Source organism: Leucoraja erinacea, chromosome 3 (assembly GCF_028641065.1).
Source record: "Leucoraja erinacea ecotype New England chromosome 3, Leri_hhj_1, whole genome shotgun sequence".
NCBI lineage: Eukaryota > Metazoa > Chordata > Chondrichthyes > Rajiformes > Rajidae > Leucoraja > Leucoraja erinaceus.
The window spans coordinates 15,707,142-15,730,404 of record NC_073379.1 but is presented as its reverse complement, the minus strand read 5'-3'; the positions used below and the strand labels follow the sequence as shown (position 1 = coordinate 15,730,404).

The window sequence follows — 23,263 nt, the reverse complement described above, 5'->3', positions numbered from 1 at the left end:
ATGTTATATGCAATTAGCATTGTGGAAACACATGTTATAGCAGAACTAATGGTAAATGTTTTTACAGACTGCCACGGGATACCAGTAGTGTACAGCAAGGGTCAATGCTGGGATCACTAGTTTTCTTAGTTTATATAATTGACATGGATGATGGAATGCAAAGGAACATGTTTTTAGATGATATCAAGTTTAATGATGCAGGTCTAAAGAGCATGGAGAAACATAGGGACTTGCTGGATAACATTTCTGAAACTGATGGAATAGGTTTAGAGAATAGTTGAAAGTGTTTATTTATCATATGCATCGGACATGAGCTAGAGCAATTAAATTCTTACTTGCTGCAATTTTACACACACATTTGGTGTTTAGCATTCATAAATAGAGTAATTGACTATAAAAGTGATAAATGGAGCATACTTGCAGAAGGAAAGCATTGAAGGTTCACCAGATTGATTCCTGGGATGGCAGGTTTGACTGGACTGTTACGGAGAGCTGACATGAAGTCAATGGGCCGTGTTTCCTCCAGTGTCCTATCGCCATACAGTACGACAAACAGGTTTTTCAGCCAAATTAATCCATGCTAACCAACATGCCCAATCGAAGCCAGTCCCATTTGCCAACATTTAGCTTGTATCTCTCTCAATTTTTCCTATCCATTTAGCTTGCCAGAGATGCGATTTTTTTTCAGATTGCATCGATGGAGCTGGAGGCCTCCTCAGATTGACTTTGAGCCCCACCGCGGGACGTGGACTTAACATTGGCGTCAATCCCCTGTCTGAGATCGCTCCAACCGCGGCCTGCGGACTTTACCATCAAGAGCTCGCAGTCGGGAGAGGCTAGTCGGGAGCTCCAATGACGCAGAGGCTCGATGAGCCCCGACGCGGGGTTCGATTGCCGGCGCGGGGGAACTGATATCACCCAGATGCAGGAGCTGATCGCCCCAATGCGGAGGGCCCAAATGCCGCCCGTTAAGGGAGTAAAGATTGTCCGGTCAACGGAGAGCTCGCGGCCCCCGACGGCAGGAGAGCAAGGAAGGGAAGAGATCTGAACTTTTTTTCGCCTTCCATCACAGTGAGGAATGTTGAGGAGTTACTGTGGTGGATGTTTATGTTAAAATTATTTTGTGCGTTCCGTTGCTTTTTATTTGTATAACTGACTTGGCAAATGAAATTCCTCGTATGTTGCAAAACATACTTGGCTAATAAAGTATTATTGTGAATTGTGAAAATGGCTTTTAAATATTGTTATTATACCTGCCTCAATTACTTTCTCTGGCAGCTTATTCCATATACCCCCACCTTCTGTGCAGAAAAGTTGCCCCTCAGGTTAGCATAGAAACATAAAAAATAGGTGCAATAGTAGGCCATTCGAGCCAGCACCACCATTCAATATGATCATGGCTGATCATCTCGAATCAGTACCCCGTTCCTGCTTTCTCCCCATATCCCTTGATTCCGTTAGCCTTCCTAACAGGTTCCATCCTACTAAATCTTTCGCCTCTCACCTTAAACCTATACCTTCTAGTTCTTGATCACCCAACTCTGTGAAAAAGACTCTGCGCATTTACCTCATCCATGCCACTCATGATTTTGTACTCTTCTACAAGGTCACCCCTTAGTCTCCTGTGCTTTAAGGAATTATGTGCCAGCCTGTCAAACCAGTAATAAATATATGATAATAGGCTACTATACGTGAGATGAAGGGAAAAAGACTTGTGGATTTATTTTTGGTGGCTAATAAATTCAAAAATATAACTTTACGAGATTTGATGTATTCAAGAGAGTTAGATATAGCTCTTAGGGCTAACGGAATCAAGGGATCTGGGCAGAAAATAGGAACGGGGAATAAATTTTGGATGATCAGCCAGGATCATATTGGGCTGAATGGCCTACTCCTGCACCTATTATAGAAACATAGAAACATAGAAATTAGGTGCAGGAGTAGGCCATTCGGCCCTTCGAGCCTGCACCGCCATTCAATATGATCATGGCTGATCATCCAACTCAGTATCCCGTACCTGCCTTCTCTCCATACCCCCTGATCCCCTTAGCCACAAGGGCCACATCTAACTCCCTCTTAAATATAGCCAATGAACTGGCCTCAACTACCCTCTGTGGCAGAGAGTTCCAGAGATTCACCACTCTCTGGGTGAAAAAAGTTCTTCTCATCTCGGTTTTAAAGGATTTCCCCTTTATCCTTAAGCTGTGACCCCTTGTCCTGGACTTCCCTAACATCGGGAACAATCTTCCTGCATCTAGCCTGTCCAACCCCTTAAGAATTTTGTAAGTTTCTATAAGATCCCCTCTCAATCTTCTAAATTCTAGAGAGTATAAACCAAGTCTATCCAGTCTTTCTTCATAAGACAGTCCTGACATCCCAGGAATCAGTCTGGTGAACCGTCTCTGCACTCCCTCTATGGCAATAATGTCCTTCCTCAGATTTGGAGACCAAAACTGTACGCAATACTCCAGGTGTGGTCTCACCAAGACCCTGTACAACTGCAGTAGAACCTCTCTGCTCCTATACTCAAATCCTTTTGCAATGAAAGCTAACATACCATTCGCTTTCTTTACTGCCTGCTGCACCTGCATGCCTACCTTCAATGACTGGTGTACCATGACACCCAGGTCTCGCTGCATCTCCCCCTTTCCCAATCGGCCATCATTTAGATAATAGTCTGCTTTCCTGTTTTTGCCACCAAAATGGATAACCTCACATTTATCCACATTATACTGCATCTGCCAAACATTTGCCCACTCACCCAGCCTATCCAAGTCACCCTGCAGTCTCCTAGCATCCTCCTCACAGCTAACACTGCCCCCCAGCTTAGTGTCATCCGCAAACTTGGAGATATTGCCTTCAATTCCCTCATCCAGATCATTAATATATATTGTAAATAGCTGGGGTCCCAATACTGAGCCTTGGGGTACCCCACTAGTCACTGCCTGCCATTGTGAAAAGGACCCGTTTACTCCTACTCTTTGCTTCCTGTTTGCCAGCCAGTTCTCTATCCACATCAATACTGAACCCCCAATGCCTTGTGCTTTAAGTTTGTATACTAATTTCTTATGTGGGACCTTGTCGAAAGCCTTCTGGAAGTCCAGATACACCACATCCACTGGTTCTCCCCTATCCACGCTACTAGTTACATCCTCGAAAAATTCTATAAGATTCGTCAGACATGATTTACCTTTCGTAAATCCATGCTGACTTTGTCCAATGATTTCACCACTTTCCAAATGTGCTGCTATCCCCATCTTTAATAACTGACTCTAGCAGTTTCCCCACTACCGATGTTAGACTAACTGGTCTGTAATTCCCCATTTTCTCTCTCCCTCCCTTCTTAAAAAGTGGGGTTACGTTTTCTACCCGCCAATCTTCAGGAACTACTCCAGAATCTAAAGAGTTTTGAAAGATTATTACTAATGCATCCACTATTTCTGGAGCTACTTCCTTAAGTACTCTGGGATGCAGCCTATCTGGCCCTGGGGATTTATCGGCCTTTAATCCATTCAATTTACCCAACACCACTTCCCGGCTAACCTGGATTTCACTCAATTCCTCCAACTCCTTTGACCCGCGGTCCCCTGCTATTTCCGGCAAATTATTTATGTCTTCCTTAGTGAAGACGGAACCAAAGTAGTTATTCAATTGGTCCGCCATATCCTTGTTCCCCATGATCAACTCCCCTGTTTCTGACTGCAAGGGACCTACATTTGTTTTAACTAATCTCTTTCTTTTCACATATCTATAAAAACCTTTGCAGTCAGTTTTTATGTTCCCTGCCAGTTTTCTTTCATAATCTATTTTTCCTTTCCTAATTAAGCCCTTTGTCCTCCTCTGCTGGTCTTTGAATTTCTCCCAGTCCTCCGGTATGCTGCTTTTTCTGGCTAATTTGTACGCATCATCCTTCGCTTTGATACTATCCCTGATTTCCCTTGTTATCCATGGATGTACTACCTTCCCTGATTTATTCTTTTGCCAAACTGGGATGAACAATTTTTGTAGTTCATCCATGCAGTCTTTAAATGTCTTCCATTGCATATCCACCGTCAACCCTTTTAGAATTAATTGCCAGTCAATCTTGGCCAATTCACGTCTCATACCCTCAAAGTTACCTTTCTTTAAGTTCAGAACCATTGTTTCTGAATTAACAATGTCACTCTCCATCCTAATGAAGAACTCAACCATATTATGGTCACTCTTGCCCAAGGGGGCACGTACAACAAGATTGCTAACTAACCCTTCCTCATTACTCAATACCCAGTCTAAAATAGCCTGCTCTCTCGTTGGTTCCTCTACATGTTGATTTAGATAACTATCCCGCATACATTCCAAGAAATCCTCTTCCTCAGCACCCCTGCCAATTTGATTGGTCCCCCCTTCCCACCTACTACTACACCACCAGCCCTACCTATGACTCTTCATACTGCGCAGGTCAAGATGATGCTGGACAGACTGAAGCCAGGGAAAGCAGTGGGGCCCGATGACATCAGCCCAAGGCTACTGAAGACTTGCTCCTCAGAGCTGTGTGGTATCCTAACACACCTGTTCAACCTGAGCTTGCGTCTACAGAAGGTCCCAAGGCTGTGGAAAACATCTTGCCTGGTACCTGTCCCAAAGAAGACCTATCCCACTCACCACAATGACTACAGACCAGTAGCGCTCACTTCACATATTATGAAGACATTTGAGAGACTTGTCCTCTCCTACCTCAGGACTAGTGTGTCAACTCAAATGGATCCTTTACAGTTTGCATATCAGCCCAACATCAGTGTCGATGATGCCCTTATTTACATGCTGCAGAGGGCGTACACACATCTGGACATCCCTGATGCATCTGTAAGAATTACATTCTTTGACTTCTCTAGCGCTTTTAACACAATTCAGCCTCGACTGCTAGGGGAGAAGATGGAGAAGATGAAGGTGGATCCATTAATGGTACTGTGGTGTTTGGATTACCTTTTCCTCAGACCACAGTATGTGCGCCTACAGAACAATGTCTCAAGCACCATCATGAGCAGCACAGGGGCTCCACAAGGAACTGTGCTGGCTCCATTCCTGTTTACCATCTACACAGCGGATTGTCAATATAACACCAACAGCTGCTTTTTGCAGAAATTTTCAGATGACACAGCTGTTGTAGGCCTCATCAAAGGGGGCAATGAGGAGGAGTATAGAGACACAATTAACAACTTTGTGGAGTGGAGTGCACACAATAATCTCCATCTCAACACCAAAAAAACGAAGGAGATAGTTGTGGATTTCAGGAGGGGGAGGAGGAGGATTCAACCAACACCAATCACCATCAGGGGCACTGAGGTGGAGGTGGTCGCCAACCACAGGTACCTTGGTGTGCAGCTTGACAGTGAGCTGGACTGGAAGAGTCATATGGAGGCGGTGTACAGGAAGGGACAAAGTAGACTGTATTTTTTAAGGAGGCTAAAGTCATTTAATATCTGTCAACCCCTACTGTGCAGTGTCTACCATTCAGTGGTGGCCAGTGCTCTGTTTTTTGCTGTGGCCTGTTGGGGAGAAGGCGCCCGAATAGCGGACAAAAACAGACTGGATAAGCTGATCAGGAAGGCCGGCTCAGTGGTTGGGGCAGAGCAACTAACGGTCAAGCAGGTGGCAGAGGCCAGAACTCTGAAAAAACTAGGCTCAATAATGACCAACCCCACTCACCCACTCCACGCCCTGAAGGTGATCAAGTGCAGCATCTTCAGTCAGAGACTGATTGCACCAATGTGCAAAACGGAGAGACATAGGAAGTCTTGTATACCAGCTGCTATAAGGTTTTATAATGCACAAAAATTTTAACTTATTATGTATTGAAGATATCTGTTGAAATGTGTGGTGTTATGTCTGTCTTGAAGCTGTTGTGGCACTGTAATTTCCTGTAAAGGATTATTAAAGGTTATTCTATTCTATTGATTCACCCAATCTATATGTAGATTGAAGTCACCCATTATAACCGTTTTGCCTTTGTCGCACGCATTTCTAATTTCCTGTTTGATACCATCTCCATCTTCACTACTACTGTTAGGTGGCCTGTACACAACACCCACCAGCGTTTTCTGCCCCTTAGTGTTTTGCAGCTCTACCCATACCGATTCCACATCCTCCAAACTAATGTCCTTCCTTTCCATTGCATTAATCCCCTCTCAAATCAGTAACGCTACCCCACCTATCTATGTTTCTAAAGCATTGTGTGCATATGCTCATTTGAAACAAAAAATAAAAACATGAAAACATAAAACAGGCAGATATCTCGGCATCTACGATTTTTTTATTGTTTTATTTTTGATAAAATATGTTTCATTGAACCTGGCTGTTGTTACGTAAATGGCAACAGCTACTCCTTGAATATAAAGTTTAGGAACAGCTTAAATTTCTCAGTTTTTAAATTCAACACCATTTGCTGCTGGATTTTAACATTAGTAGAACTTGACATGTAGGTCCCACCAGAGGGCACCAGTGCAATGCTCAATTGCTATTTGGTAGCTGATTTCCTAGCAATGATTACCGTAGCAAAGAGTTGTTAGTATGGCAGCAGATACTCCACATAATTCGCAGACAAGTGTTTTTGCAATGAAACAGATTTGATTTTCCATTTGCATTAATTGTAAGGAAATAATACAACCTGGTCCCCTGACCATTACTTTCTCAGGGAACGCTATCTGATCTCAGAGGACTGTACAAATTCTGGAGTGACAACATCTCTGCATCAGCTACATTTTATAGAAACATAGAAAATAGGTGCAGGAGTAGCCATTCGCCCCTTTGGGCAGCATTGCCTTTCAATTTCTGGCTGAAAAGTTTTTTCCTCATATCAGTCCTAAATGGCCTACCCCTTATTCTTAAACTGTGACCTCTGGTTCTGGATTCTCCCAACATGGGGAACATTTTTCCTACATCTAGCCTGTCAGACCCCTTAAGTACTTTATATGTTTCTATAAGATATCCTATCATCCTTCTAAATTCCAGTGAATTTGCCCAGTCGACCCTTTATATAAGCCCAGTCGACCCATTGAAGTCAACCTGCTTCCATTCATATGGTATGACACACATTTGATCTATTATATGTGGTTTAATAATATGTTGATTGTATGTTTAGCTTAGGCAGAATTGTTGGATGATTTCAATGCATATTGTTTTTGGCCTTCTGCAAGCTTTGTTTACAGTACAGTAACTAATAAGACTAAATGTTTAATCTGTTTCGTGGATCTTGCATTTTCAAATCAAATGACATGCAGAGAAAGAGACATCATTAAGATATATTTTCTCTCTATCTTTTGTTCTATAGTAAACGTTAAACCAGGCATGGAAATCACTATCAAAATATGGAGGGGACCGGGAGACAGGGGGGACACAATTTCTTGGCGGCCGCGCAAGCATGCGCACACACACACACACACACACGCGAGGTAGTATCTTTGCTTCGGAGGCTCAATCCAGCGCTAAATGCAGCTCAACTCTGCCTGTCTCGCCGGGTTAATCTACAGCCCTGCCTGGACTGACGGGACACCAGCGCTGTTTCTTCCCGCTTGCTGTAAACCTGGGCCATATTTCCCTTAAATCCAGGCAGGGCTGCAAGTTAATCCGGCGGGACAGGCAGAGTTGAGCTGGGTTTTGCGCTGCTTCTCTGCGCTGGCTGGGGGCACCGCGCCCGTGTGACTCCCGACGTCTCTGGCCACCCCTGGGCGTGAGGGGGGGCACTCGGGTGGGGACAGGACAGCACCGGAGACTGGGATCGATCCTGGCTGCGGATGAGGCGCAGGTCTGTACCAAGAGTGTTTTGGCACGTCTTCCTCCTCCAATCATCGCGCTGAATTCTCATGTCCCGCCTGCATTGCTTGCTGACCGACGTCCCTCTCATCCAATCGGCGCCCTTGATCAGCAGTCCCACCCCCACTGTCTCGAGGAAAGCGGAGATTTCACCGGGTTTTAAAATCTCAAATCATGAGGGGGACTGTCCCCCAACTCTCAAATCAAGGGGGTACGTGTCCCACCTGCCCCCCCCCCCCCCCCCCCCGGGATTTCCACCCCTGGTTAAAACAAAGAAGTGTTGGAATAGATTTACTGTTTAGTTTACTTTATTATTATCATGTATACCGCGGCAGTGAAAAACATTTGCGTGCTATCCAGTCAAAGAAGACTATACATGATTACAATCAAGCTGTCCATAGTGTACAGATAAAGGATAAAGGGTATAACATTTAGTGCAAAGTAAAGTCTGATCAAAGGTAGTTCATTGGGGTAGCTAGAAGGTCAGGACTGCAGTCTAGCTGATGAGAAGACTTTTCAGTTGCTTAATGACAGCTGGGAAGAAACTGTCCCTGAATTTGGAGGTATGAGTTTTGAAACGTCTGTACCTCTTGCCTGGTGGGAGAGAGGAGAGACTGGTCGTTGATTGTGCTGGTGGCCTTGCCAAGGCAGTGTGAAGTGTAGATGAAATCAATGGCGTGGAGGTTGGTTTATGTGACAGTCTGGGCATCCTGTAAGTATGTTTATGAATGAAGGTAACTGACACTCTGCATGCATACCTGACCATTTTGCAAAATGGAGTGGGACTCAAAAATTGTTTTAAAGACAAAATTTACATAGTTATGGCTACACATCATTAAAAACTACACATAGTTTCTGTATTTGTTTAAGAAGGAACTGCAGATGCTGGAAAATCGAAGGTACACAAAAAAGCTGGAGAAACTCAGTGGGTGCAGCAGCATCTATGGAGCGAAGGAAATAGGCAACGTTTCGGGCCGAAACCATAGTTTCTGTATCTGGGTGTTCTGATAGGTCCATTTTGTACTAAATATGTACTAGTAGTCTATTATCTGACCATTTGGAAATGCTGGTAGTTTTGCATCTGGGACATAGAAACATAGAAAATAGGTGCAGGAGGAGGCCATTCTGCCCTTCGAGCCAGCACCACCATTCATTGTGATCATGGCTGATCGTCCCCTATCAATAACCTGTGCCTGCCTTCTCCCCATATCCCTTGACTCCACTAGCTCCTAGAGCTCTATCTAACTCTCTCTTAAATCCATCCAGTGACTTGGCCTCCACTGCCCTCTGTGGCAGGGAATTCCATAAATTCACAACTCTCTGGGTAAAAAAGTTTTTCCTCACCTCAGTCTTAAATGACCTTCCCTTTATTCTAAGAACACCAGGTCACCAGGTATATTTTCCATGCTCTTTTATGACATGCCGGGGTCCTAGTGCCTGCAATCCCTTCTGACTTGATATTTACCTTGGAGGGGACAGTAATCATTTTTGCCAATGCTCATTGGGCAGATCTGACAGCCATTGCCTTTGGTCTGATATTTCTTTGTTTTCTGTGGCTACACAGAACAGCTGAAAGTGGGAATAGGTAGAACATCTAACTATTGGTGGGTAGATTTCATTGATTGTGTTATGCTCAGTGCTTTACGTCTAACAGGCTCTTCAAAAGCCAAACTCGGATGAAGTGGTTTTTGGTCAGAGAGTTAAAAAGAGAAATGAAGTTAGTGCAGCAGGAAAGTGATGCTAAGGTAAAAGGATAACTGATTTTATTTAATGGCAGAGTAAACTCAAGAGATTAAATGGTTCACTCCTACTCTGTTTCATTTGTACCAATTGCATAAGTAGGTGTCAATATTCTATGGTCAATTTGGCTGAACAATTTTTACTCATAAGATCATGTGATAGGATCAGAATTAGTAATTGAGCCCATCAAGTCCACTCTTTCAATCAATCATGGCTGATCTATCTCTCCCTCCTAACCGCATTCTCATGCCTTCTCCCCATAACCTCTGACACCCGTACTAATCAAGAATCTATCTCTGCCTTAAATATATCCACTGACGGCCTCCACAGCCATCTGTGGCAAAGAATTCCACTCACACTTTGTCCTACTCTATTATTAGCATTTGTATATACCTTGGCTCTTTCAATAGTTTGATTATTTTATTCTCCAGATTTGTCACTGAATGTGTATCATTATCGTTCTCTTAGACAAGCTCAATGGTCAAGAAAGATATGTTGGGAGATGATTGCTGAGGCTGATGTGGGGTCCGCAGACCCTACCATAGACGGGTCAGGAGTGTGTGATGGTTGACTGGTTTGTGAGATGCTCTGCTAGTTCTGCCTTTTATATTGGGCTTCTGTGTGCCCACAATGCATGTTTCTCAAGGTAGTCAGTAGAATGACCGTGGACCAGGAGTTCCCTTTTATTCATTTTGAGGTTTTGGGAACACTCTTGATTCCTTTCCTCTGTTGGTATAGTGATCTCTTACTGCGATAATGATCAGAGCAGTGTCTTGATTGGGAGTCTCCTTTCTGACAAAGCAGATTGATGATTATGAATGGACAATGCTTCTAGCATCATCTGTCAGGAGGACCAGCCCGATTGAGTTAATTATGCAGGGCCCCAATCCATCCTCACCGAACTTGCCTTGTCAGAGGTATTAATATTTTGTGAAGTCGAGCATCCATCTAGCTGAACTCCATATTTCCACTCGCACTTTGTCCTGCTCTATTATTATCATTTGATATACAGAAACATACACATAGAAAAATAGAAAATAGGTGCAGAAGTAGGCCAATCGGCCCTTCGAGCCTGCACCGCCATTCAATATGATCATGGCTGATCATCCAACTCAGTATCCCGTATCTGCCTTCTCTCCATACCCCCTGATCCCCTTAGCCACAAGGGCCACATCTAACTCCATCTTAAATATAGCCAATGAACTGGCCTCAACTACTTTCTGTGGCAGAGAATTCCAGAGATTCACCACTCTCATTGTGAAAAATGTTTTTCTCATCTCGGTCCTAAAATACTTCCCCCTTATCCTTAAACTGTGACCCCTTGTTCTGGACTTCCCCAACATCGGGAACAGGTCCAAAACAAGGGGTCACAGTTTATGTCTTAGCACTTTCATTAGTTTGATTGTTTTTATTCTCCAGAATTTCTAATTTTCTCTCTTGACTTAGTCAAGATATTTGATAACTCCCCTGTTAAAGATTTGATTTGTCGTTGTTGAACAACTTCCATTGTCACGTATCCTCTCAACGGGGCTGAGATCTGTGCACTTTAGCTGTCATCAGCCGCTGAACTGACGTAAAAGATGCTTTTTGTGACAATTTGATAAATTATGCTCAGGAGTATGTGCTTGCGTAAGGGCAAGCTTAGACTCCATTGCTGTACATAAGCCTGCAAATCTGCAAAGCCTGACAATAACAATCAATCACCCAACCGATACTAAAAATTGAATAGTCTCATTGGATTTTGAAGAGCTAAAAGACTGTTATCTTTTCCCAAGCTACAGTTCTGACAGTTTTTATATCCATAAAATTATATCCATAAAAACAGCATCTCTGCTGAATAGTACCCTTTCATCCTCTTTGACAACTTGCTAAAAATGTCCATTGACAGTTGGCAGATTTGAACGCTAGTCAAGACCAAATGTGAGACTATCATTTTAAGTATAGGAGCAGGGAGGTTCTACTGCAGTTGTACAGGGTCTTGGTGAGACCACACCTGGAGTATTGCGTACAGTTTTGGTCTCCAAATCTGAGGAAGGACATTATTGCCATAGAGGGAGTGCAGAGACGGTTCACCAGACTGATTCCTGGGATGTCAGGACTGTCTTATGAAGAAAGACTGGATAGACTTGGTTTATACTCTCTAGAATTTAGAAGATTGAGAGGGGATCTTATAGAAACTTACAAAATTCTTAAGGGGTTGGACAGGCTAGATGCAGGAAGATTGTTCCCGATGTTGGGGAAGTCCAGGACAAGGGGTCACAGCTTAAGGATAAGGGGGAAATCCTTTAAAACCGAGATGAGAAGAACTTTTTTCACACAAAGAGTGGTGAATCTCTGGAACTCTCTGCAACAGAGGGTAGTTGAGGCCAGTTCATTGGCTATATTTAAGAGGGAGTTAGATGTGGCCCTTGTGGCTAAGGGGATCAGGGGGTATGGAGAGAAGGCAGGTACGGGATACTGAGTTGGATGATCAGCCATGATCATATTGAATGGCGGTGCAGGCTCGAAGGGCCGAATGGCCTAATCCTGCACCTAATTACTATGTTTCTATGTTTCTAAGTAGTCTACTGGCGTACAGACTACCAGGTCTTTTATCACTGGAACATTCAAGTGTCATCTGTCTATATTTAGTTCCACACACATTTGTAATTTTGGCATGGATCATTGTTTCTTTAATGGGGGAAAAAAACAAAAATGGAGAATGGTGAAAGCACTCAGCTTTTGTAAAGACAGCACAAAGCAAGAGAAGTTAACAATTTACAGTGCAAACACTTCACCAGAACTGATGAGGGGTTACTTAGCAATGTCCACAGCTGATGACTGACCTATTGCGTTTGCAATATTACCAGTTTTTGCTTCAGATTTACATCACTACCAATTTTAGCTAAAGCAGCTATTTGAAATAATAGCGGAAAATGGTAATTAACTTTTTTGTTTAGTTTAGAGATACAGCGTGGAAATAGGGCCTTCCGCCCACCGAGTTTGAACCAACCAGGTATCCCCGCACACTAACACACTAGGGGCAATTTATATTTATACCAAGCCAATTAACCTACAAACCTCTATGTCTTTGGAGTGTGGGAGGAAACCGATGATCTCGAAGAAAACCCATGCAGGTCACGGGGAGACTTAAACAGTCACCGCAGCTATGTGTGAGAATCCCCAGGGCACACAGCATAAGCGGAGACCCACAGCCATCAGTTCAATGTCCGGGCCATACACACGCTCCTTCACCGTGATGTGACCAGAGTTGTACCGATTCGCTGACACTCTCTCTGCAGTCCTTGTCTACCCGAACAGTTAGAAAGCCATCCACACTTGCACTAGACTCCAGGATGTCCTCATGGAGTCGTGTACCCGCAAACACCGAGATCACTGTACTCATGGCACTCCCTCCGAGTCCACACCAGTGCAGGCAGCATGTCCGTCTTGTTTTTTCGGCAACTTCACACTCCCCACTGTGATGGAAGGCAAATAACATATACCTTCTTTCCTCCTTTACTCCCGTGGTCGGGGCAATTAAAACTTCTACAGTCGGGGCGATCGAAGCTCCTGCAGTCGGGGCGATTGAAGCTCCCGCGGTCGGCAATCGAAGCTGCCGCAGTTGGTGATCGAAACTCCTGCGATCGGGGCGGTCGAAGGTCCTGCGGTTGGGGCTCCCGTGGTCGATCCCTAACAAAGGGACCACCAGCCCCACGATGTTAAAGACGGAGATACGATTAAAAAGTCGCATCTCCGTCGAGGAAAGTGATAAAAAAGGTTTCCCCCAAATCCCCCCCACTCCCACATAATACGAAAACTAAAGGTACACTAAAAACATACAAGTAAAGACAGATCAAAACAGCAGAAGAAGAAAAAAAGACGAGACAGGCTGTTGGCACGGCTGCCATGTACAGCGCCAGTGCTTTTTGTATTTTGATGTTTTTATATCAAGTTTACAGCAGCTGTATGTTTTTACTTTTTGAAACACTTAGAAAGTCACGATACTGTAAGAATGGAGGTTGGGGAGTAGTTTGGTTGGATAGGATCGAAGGAATAGGAGGTTGAGCCCATGGATAAAATGTGAGTGGAGGTTTGGAGATATAGGAAAGAAGCCAGTGAAGATGGAGCTACAGAGCTAAATAATGATGGATGCCTCAGAGGAGAGTTGTTTTTGGCAGTCAAGTGCAAGAGAGGAATGTTTCAGAGGTTTGGTTAGTGGACTGAGGTGACTGTGGGAAAATAGGGAGAAATGAATGGAGAAGACGTTGAGGGACTGGGAAGTTGGAGGCCACAGAAGGCTTGGTCAAGGAAATTTTACTAAGTGTGGTGAGTGAGTTTATATAGTTGGCCATGTTTCGGAATGATGAGTACAGCCAAATGAGAATTGAGGAAGTAATTAGAACCCTGATGAAGATTGAAGATGACCAATAAGAATAAGGAGTCATGTGGGAGTCATTTAGGGCGTGAGGTGAGAATGCAGATCTCAGTAAGCAACTTGAGATGTGGCTTGCAGAGACAGGAAGCATAGTGGGACATCTTATTCTGCTTAAGACACTAGACTTATTTAAAGAATAGATATTGTCAAGAAGATACAAGTGGAATGAAAGGGGAGAAAATATGAGAGAATTGGGGATGATTTAGTGAGAGGATTTGTACTGTTAGGAACATTAGGTTGTCTGGGGCATATGGTGAATTGCTTAGCAATGTGGGAAAGTCAGTGAAGGGAAAGGAATTCATGCCCATGTGTAATGTCCAACAAAAGCATGATGTTGTAATCTTCCATAACAGGGATGTGACTGGCATATACCCTTTTATCCAGCAGCCATTGAAAGGAACTTTTATGTGTAGGAAGGAACTGCACATGCTGGTTTAAACCGAAGATAGACACAAAAAGTAGGAGTAACTCAGCGGGACAGGCAGTGTCTCAGGAGAAACGGACTAGGTGACATTTCGGGTCGAGACTCTTCTTCAGACTCAAACTCCAGCTTCCTGTGTCTATCTTCGAAAGGAGATTCAAGTTTTTTTTTAATACAAATAATTGTTTTTTCTATTGTTTCTCAATGTTGTTCAATCATTCTTGCCCAGCTTTGTCAAGAGAAGTTCATGTTCTTTTTTTACCGTTGATTGAATAGATTGTACTTAATTCATCTTTGTGCAGTTTTTAATTCTTGATTCTGAACCACTTATACGGTCACATTGTTTTTATAGGGTTGAATGTTTGATTGTTGCCAATGATGCAACAGTGAAAGGGGGATCATATTATCCGATCACAGTGAAGAAACACGTTCGAGCACAAGAGATTGCAAAACAGAATCATCTACCCTGTATTTACTTAGGTAACATTTCAGTCCATATACATTTATTTATTATTTATTTTGAACTACATGTTGCATGGTTAATATCAATTTGAATATTTTATAATTTTACATTTGAGAGATGAAATTTTGTGTGATCAACAATACACTGAGGACATAACAAAGAGAGTAGATAATGGGAATGCAACAGATGTAATTTTAATTTTCAAAGTGCCTTCATTAAGAGAGGCCCAAAAGATTCCCAAAAAGTTAATCTGTAAGTCGAATCGGTAGTAAAGAAAGCAAACTCAAAGCTAGCATTTATTTCAAGAGGACTTGTATACAAAAAACAGTGATATAATGTTGAATCTCAATAAGGCGCTGGTCAGGCCGCATTTGGAATATTGTGAGCAATTTTGGGCACCACATCTGAGGAAGGATGTGCTGGCTCTGGAGAGGGTCCAGAGGAGGTTTAGAAGAATGATCCCAGTAATGAGTAACCTATGATGAGCATTTGTCAGCACTGGGCCTGTACTCACTGGAGTTTAGAAGAACGAGGGGTACTCCATGGAAACATACAGAATAATGAAAAGCTTGGCTAGAGTGGATGTGGAGAGGATATTTCCATTAGTGGGAGAGTCTAGAATTAGAGGCCACAGCCTCAGAATTAAATGATGTTCTTTAATGAAGGAGATGAGGATAAATTTAATTAGTCAGAGGGTGGTGAATCTGTGTAATTCTTTGTCACAGAAGGCTGTGTAGGCCATCAGTGGATATTTTTAAGGCAGAGATAGATAGATTATTTGATTAGTGCGGGTGTCAGAGGTTATGGGGAGAAGGCAGGAGAATGGGATTAGGAGTGAGAGATAGATCAACTGCGATTGAATGACGGAGTAGACTTGATGGGCCGAATGGCCTAATTCTACCCTTATTCCTTACGACCTTATGATCGCATAGTAGAGTAAAGAATAATATCAGAGAATACAGAGTCTAGGCTAAAATAAATGAATGGATTGCGAAGTGGCCTGAGGACAGAAAGCATAGAGTGTAATGGAACCATTTGCAATGGAAGGAAATGAGTGATGGTGTTCCAGTAGGGTCAGTGTTGGGATCACTGCTGTTCACCAGTTATCTTCATGATTTTGGACGGTAGAGTGGCTGCTTCACAGTGCCAGATACCCGGGTCCTGTCCACTTTGATAGGAAGATCAGGAAGCTCACAATTACTTAGAAATTATGAGGGAAGTGCTGAGGAATCTTAACACTTTGTAGTATAAATAGACCAACCGCTAAATATTGTACTGCAGGTCAGCAAAGCTCTTCTAAAACAAACACATGGGTTTAGTTCTTAAATGGAGGAACTGAAGACTGAAAATATCATACAAAGCTTGAATTAAACTTTGGTCAGGCAACGCTGAAGATGTGAGATACAATTTTAGTTGCCAAATTATAATGACAGAGGATCACGGGATGATGCCATAGATTTGATGATTTATGGATGAACGAGGGTGATTCTTCTCTTGAAGCTGAGGGGTGACCTATTATTAGAGGTCTTTAAACGTTTGAAATGTTTTGACAGAGTAGTTGCAGAGAAAATGTTTCCATTTGCAGGGAAGATCCCATTGCAGCCATTAAACTCGAAGGATCAATACAAAATCCAAGGTGGAATTCAGAAGAACTTTCTTTATAGAGTAATAGAGTCATACAGCATGGAAACATGCCGACCAACATGCCCCTTCTAAAAAAATGGTGGAGAGTGGAGATACATTTGGAGAGATCCAGGACAACCCTATGAGCAATAAGAGGCTCTGCAGATAGATTTAAATGAGAGAAACATGGGAAGGAATTTGAGGAACTACAAATATAACCTATGCGCTGTAAATCCTTTATTAATCCTATATAATCTTTGAAATTACTGGCCACATTTATCGTCTTACATTAAATGAAAAGCAAAATTAGTCCAGATGCTGCAAATTTGAAATAAAAATGTGCTTGAAACATTCAACAGGTCTGGCAGCATACGTGGAAAGAAAAAAATGAGGTAATATTTTGTGTCCAAGGTCCTTTGTCAAACATACATAGTTGTTTCTTAATTTATGCAGATTATATGTACATTTGTTGAAAAATTATTTTCAACTTCTACTCTGTCTTTATCAATCTAAAGTCATTTGAACAGGTACATGGCTAGGACTGGTTTGGAGGGATATGGCCCAAACGCAGGCACGTGGGACTAGTGTAGATGGGACATGTTGGCCGGTGTGGGCAAGTTGGGCCGAAGGGCCTGTTTCCATGCTGTATGACTATGACTATTATTTCTGCCAAATATCTGATGCATTTGTAAAAATTGTAACTGATAATGAACCTTTCATTACATAGTCGAATATTCTGCATTACAGTAAATGTATTTAAAGCTGAGTATAATAGGGGAGGAATGTACTATGTTCAGAGTTGTTTAAAATCTTTTGTCTATTTATATGGCTTCAATTCAGTTGACTCTGGTGGTGCAAACCTCCCGCGACAAGCAGATGTATTTCCAGATCGGGAACATTTTGGACGTATCTTTTATAATCAGGCCATTATGTCTTCAATGGGAATTGCTCAGGTAAAATGAATAATATAAAATGTTGTTTCTATTTAGTTGGTATCTTAAACTACCTGACGTACGAAATAGGCCATTTGTCACATTATAGCCACTCAAGATTGTGATTGATTTCCTACTTCAGTTCACCTTTCCTGTACTAACTGCACATCCCTTGAATTCCTTAGTATCTAAAACCTCTTGACAAGAATTTAAACATTTTGAAATAAGAAAAAAAAAATCACTAGCTTTATGAGGGAGATTTGTTTATTCCACTAATAATAATTCTATGATAATTTATTGTTTGGTTACATGATATTTTAATTGGATGAGGTCAATACATTTTCATGTGCACTATTAACTAATGTTGAAGGATTGAAATATGCTAAGTAGCCAGAATCTCCTTCAGTGTAAAAAGGGGAATAAAACAAATAGAAATAGCCTTCTGTTACAACAAAGTTTGTGAGCTTGAATCACAGTTATCTAGGTTGTCAGCTGGTGTCCTTGCATTAAAATATTAATCTATTTTCATATGAATGAGGAAAATTGGAAATGGAAAATGCCAACCAAATTATAACATTTTTGGAGCCAATAAAACGCATTAGAGATAAGTGATAATATTGGATGAGAATAGTTAATAATGTCATAAAACAGTTATAAATATTAAGAGGTTAGAAATTATATGATTATTTCTGTTTCTAGATTGCTGTGGTCATGGGTTCATGTACGGCAGGAGGTGCATATGTACCTGCCATGGCTGATGAAAGTATTATTGTGAAGAATCAAGGAACAATTTTCTTAGGAGGCCCGCCTCTGGTATGTATAACATCTAAATGTTAAGAATTGTGTGTGGTGTTGGCTGAAAAATTCGATGAAGTTCCACATTTCATAACAGTTTCTTATGAATGCCATAGCCTTGTCATGTTCCAGGATCAGTCTTGTGCAGCTTATGCTCCGGTGTAGCTTATGCTCCTGTGTATCATAGTTTCTGATTGTATTTCTAATATTCTCGACAACTACGCAAAAACAAAATTTAAAAAGGCAATATTTACCAGCATCCTGATTAAAAAGGAGAGTCAATCTGTACTTGACAGGGGTCGAGGTTGGGGAGGGGTTAATGTGAGGGAATCACCACGAACTAGAAAGTCAGTGGATATTTTTAAGGCAGAGATAGACAAATTCTTGATTAGAACCGAGGTTATGGGGAGAAGGAAGGAAAATGGGATTAGGAGGCAGAAATCAGCCATGTTTAAATGGCGGAGTAAACTCGATGGGCAAATGGCCTAATGCTACTCCTATAACTTGTGAACTTGTGAAACTCAACTGGACCAGCCACACACACACACACACATTTGATTAAAAAAGCAGGTAAGAAGCTAACTTTCCTGCAACTAGTGATTCATTTCTAGACACCTGAAACTTTTCCACATCCACATGGTATATCAGGAATGCAATGGGATACCCTCCACGTCTTGGTAACTGCAGTACCAACAGCATTCAAGAATAGACACAAAATGCTGGAGTAACTCAGCAGGGACAGGCAGCATCTCTGGAGAGAAGACTTGACGTTCAAGAAGCTCCATATCATCCAGAACAAAGCAGTCCACTTGTTTGCAACTGAGTTTCCAGCCGAAACCTTCATTCCCTTCACCGCTGGCTCATTGTGCCGTAACAAGTACCATGTACAAAATGGACCTCAGTAACTCAGTAGCTGCATCTCTCAGAACTGCAACCCCTATTAGCAAGGAGGGCAGGAACGTCACTGCATGTTTCTCTCCAGGATGCCCACTGTTATGAATGGGAACTGTATTACTGTTCCTTCATCTTTGCTGTGCCTCTAGAACTTTATCCAAATTCAGTGTTGGGAATATCTTAACTAAAAGGATTACAGATTGAGAAAGATGATTTACCACCTTTTCAAGGGTGATTAGGGAAGGACAATCAATGCTTCCCAGAGATTTCCATCTTCTGAAATTAACAAAATCTTGACATTTATTTTAAGATCTTGTCCTTAATTTGCCCTTAATTTCGCCTTGGAAAATATCAGATAGCTAACGATTCTGAATCTGCTAATTATAAATTTCAGAAATAATTTCTCTAAGTAACTTAATTTAATTATAATCTCTGATCATGGATACTTAACAACACCACTGAATTAGGGAAACGTACCGTCCTACTGATTCTCAAGCATGAGTTTTAATGGGTTTTATCTGCTTTTGGGCAGCAGTAAATAGCAACAGCCATATCTCCCAGATTGCATATAACTATTCGAATACTCACAGTAGTTGTTTTCTTGACGCACTTTGGCATGGCAATTCACTTGTGTGGACACGTAATGATAAGCCGTGTTCATGTCCTAACAGTCATTTTGCTATCTTCTGTCGTTGAGTAATCCAGTGAGTTGTGCATCTGGTTGTTAGGACACTTCATTTATAATGAGACTGAAAATCGTTATTGCCATTATTAAGATCTCAAAAATTCTCCCATATGTTCAGAAATGGCTATAACTTTAATTTCCCAGTTAATCATCTAAAATTATAAATATAGATTAATACTGGTAATATTTAATATGCAAGTTATTTCCTTAATGCAGGATGCATTCATATTATTAGAAACAGAAAAGTAGACTCATAAAGTTGAAATTTACATAGTGGATACTGGAAAAGGTGATAGTGATTTGAAAGCAAAGCATAGAGAGCATTGAAGGAAATAATCCTTCATCAGAATCCTGCAAAGAACATATATTGCCTCCTTTCATGTTGTTAAACAGAAATATTTGTGACATTGGCTGATTGTTGCACTTCCACAGGTGAAAGCTGCAACAGGTGAGGAGGTTTCAGCTGAAGACCTTGGAGGTGCTGATCTCCACTGCAGGTACACTATCTCAAATAACATTTGTTGAAAATCTTTCCTTTTGTTGTATTTAATGGAACAAAATGTGTTTATAATCGCATCAGGCTTCAAAATGTACTTTTTAAAAGACCATTAAACCTGTTTGGTTTCTAGCCTTGTCACATTTTTTATTTAAGAGCCGCAGTGCAATTGCTGATATGTCATCTGTGAAAAGTGCACATTTCACTGAAGAATGACAATAGTTTTATTGTTTTATTTTAACTTCCTAACATAAATGTGGATTAGTATATTATTTGTCCATTGTGGGGTGGTGGGAGCAATGGTGGACAGATAATTTGAATATATTACTGACAGATTGGACTGTTGAGTGATTTGTAGCTGAACTGTTAAGGGCCTGTCCCACTTGGGCGTCATTTGCGCGTCACGCAGGTGGCGCACGAGGATTTTGAGAATCCCAAAATCCTGGGGCCACTGCGCGCTACCGCGCGTCACTGCCTACGCCACCACGTCTCACCACGCGCCATGCGTAAATTGTGCATTGTGACGCGTAAATGATGTCGCGTAAATGATGCGCAAGTAACGCCTAAGTGGGACAGGCCCTTTAGAAAGTATGCTTTCAATATATAGGCTTATGTGGTTTAATAAGGATAAAACAAAAGCATTCCGCGCATCATATATGTGTGTTATCAGATCTTCTGCTATGAAACCAATGCTGCATTTAATTTAGTCCATGTTAAACATTTTTTTTCTAATTATAAATTTGTAGTGTTTCGTGAATATATTAGAGAACTGATACTCTTTTCAGATACCAAAGTGAAAAGCTATGAAAAAGTTATGATTACCAATGCCGAATTTGGTTTAGTCCATATTAACCATTTAAAAAAATGTGTCAATGTGTAGTGTTTCGTTGAATATTAGATGCCGTTCATTTTAAGAAAGGTATTATTTATAGGCAGATCTTAGCCTCATTTCGTCACCAGTAAAGAAAGAAGCACTGATTTCTCAGGAATACAACTAGCTCGCCAAAGAAGCAATTGTTATTTTTGGCATTATTAAAAACTCATAAAGCATAAAGATATTAGTGCAATTGAACATAAGATTTACTGCAACTTGAAGTTAACAATTTGCATGTGTATTCTGCAGAAAGTCTGGTGTCACCGATCACTATGCTTTGGATGATTCTCATGCACTTCACTTGGCACGAAAGGTGGTACGAAGTCTCAACTATCAGAAGAAACTTGATGTAAGTACGTAACCACCAAACCAGCAGAATTTTAGACTGAGCTTGTATGACACTACACTTATGATACAACATTTTTCACATAAAATTTGTTGTTTCAGAGGTTATTTAGGGCTCACATCTTGGTACAAAGCAACGGAATATGACTCCTTCATCTTCATTTGCATGTGACAGGAAGTTTGTAGAATTCTCATAATCATATACAGTAAAATGGCACAGTCATAGATCAGAAGTGTTAGCAGAATTAAACCATTAGGCATCAAGTTTATTCCGCCATTCAATCATGGCTGATCTATCTCTCCCTCCTAACCTCATTCCCCTGCCATCTCCCTGACACCTGTACTAATCACGAATATATCTATCTCTGCCTTAAAAATATCTATTGACTTGGCCTTCATACATAGATACATAGAAAATAGGCGCAAGAGTAGGCCATTCGGCCCTCCGAGCCAGCACTGCCATTCAATGTGATCATGGCTGATCATCCACAGTCAGTACCCCATCCTGCCTTCTCCCCATATCCCTTGACTCCGCTAGCCCAAAGAGCTCTATCTAACTCCATTTTGAATGCATCCAGTGAATCGGCCTCCACTGCCTTCTGAGGGAGAGAATTCCACAAATTCACAACTCTGGGTGAAAAGGTTTTTCCTCATTTCTGTTCTAAATAGCCTACCACTTATTCTTAAACTGTGACCCCTGGATCTGGACAATTGTATATGTTTCTATATGAGACCCTCTCAGCCTTCTAAATTCCAGTGAATACAACCCCGGTCGTTCCATTCTTTCATCATATGACTGTCCCGCCATATCTGGAATTAACCTTGTGCACCTACTCTGCACTCCCTCAATAGCATGAATGTCCTTCCCCAAATTAGGAGACCAAAATTACACACAATACTCCAGGTGCGGTCTCACCAGGGCCCTGTACAACTGCAGTAGGACCTCCTTGCTCCTAAACTCAAATCCTCTCTCAATGAAGGCCAACATGCTGTTAGCTTTCTTTATTGCCTGCTGTACCTGCATGCTTACTTTCAGTGACTGATGTACAAGCACACCCAGATCTCGTTGCACCTCCCAATTTCCTAATCCGACACCATTCAGATAATGTCTGTAGAAGGGTCTCGACCTGAAACGTCACCCATTCCTTCTCTCCAGAGATGCTGCCTGTTCCGCTGAGTTACTCCAGCATTTTGTGTCTACCATTCAGATAATAATCTGCCACCAAAATGGACAACCTCACATTTATCCACATTATACTGCTTTTGCCATGCAGCTGTCCACTCACCCAATCTATCCAAGTTACCCTACAGCCTTATAGCATTCTCATCACAGCTCACACTGGCACCCAGCTTGGTGTCATCCTCAAACTTGGAGATGTAACATTTAATTTCCCCATCTAAATAGTTAATATATATTGTAAATAACTGGGATCCCAGCACCGAGCCTTGCGGCACCCCACTAGTTACTGCCTGCCATCCTGAAAATGACCTGTTAATTTCTAGTCTTTGCTTCCTGTCTGCCAACCAGTTCTCTAACCATGTCAATACCAGATACACCACATCCACTGGCTCTCCCTTATCCATTCTACTTGTTACATGCTCAAAACATTTCAGAAAATTAGTCAATCATGATTTCTCCTTCATAAATCCATGCTGACTTTGACCGATCCTGTCACTGCTTTCCAACTACACTGATTTAGCAATCGACTCAAGCATATTCCCCTCTACCGATGTAAGGCTAGCTGGTCTATAATTCCCTGTTTTCTCTCTCCCTCTTTTCTTAAAAAGTG

The 23,263-nt window shown here is 41.8% G+C and overlaps 1 protein-coding gene across 1 annotated transcript in view; it reads left to right on the top strand.

The window, feature by feature from the left end:
- mccc2 (methylcrotonyl-CoA carboxylase subunit 2) overlaps positions 1–23,263 on the top strand; it is a 74,708-nt gene that overhangs the window by 20,393 nt on the left and 31,052 nt on the right. The window contains exons 5-9 of the mRNA XM_055632179.1: positions 14,719–14,846; positions 17,293–17,405; positions 18,084–18,197; positions 20,191–20,255; positions 21,378–21,477. Coding sequence (XP_055488154.1) covers positions 14,719–14,846; positions 17,293–17,405; positions 18,084–18,197; positions 20,191–20,255; positions 21,378–21,477 — 520 coding nt within the window. The remainder of the gene's footprint in view (positions 1–14,718; positions 14,847–17,292; positions 17,406–18,083; positions 18,198–20,190; positions 20,256–21,377; positions 21,478–23,263) is intronic.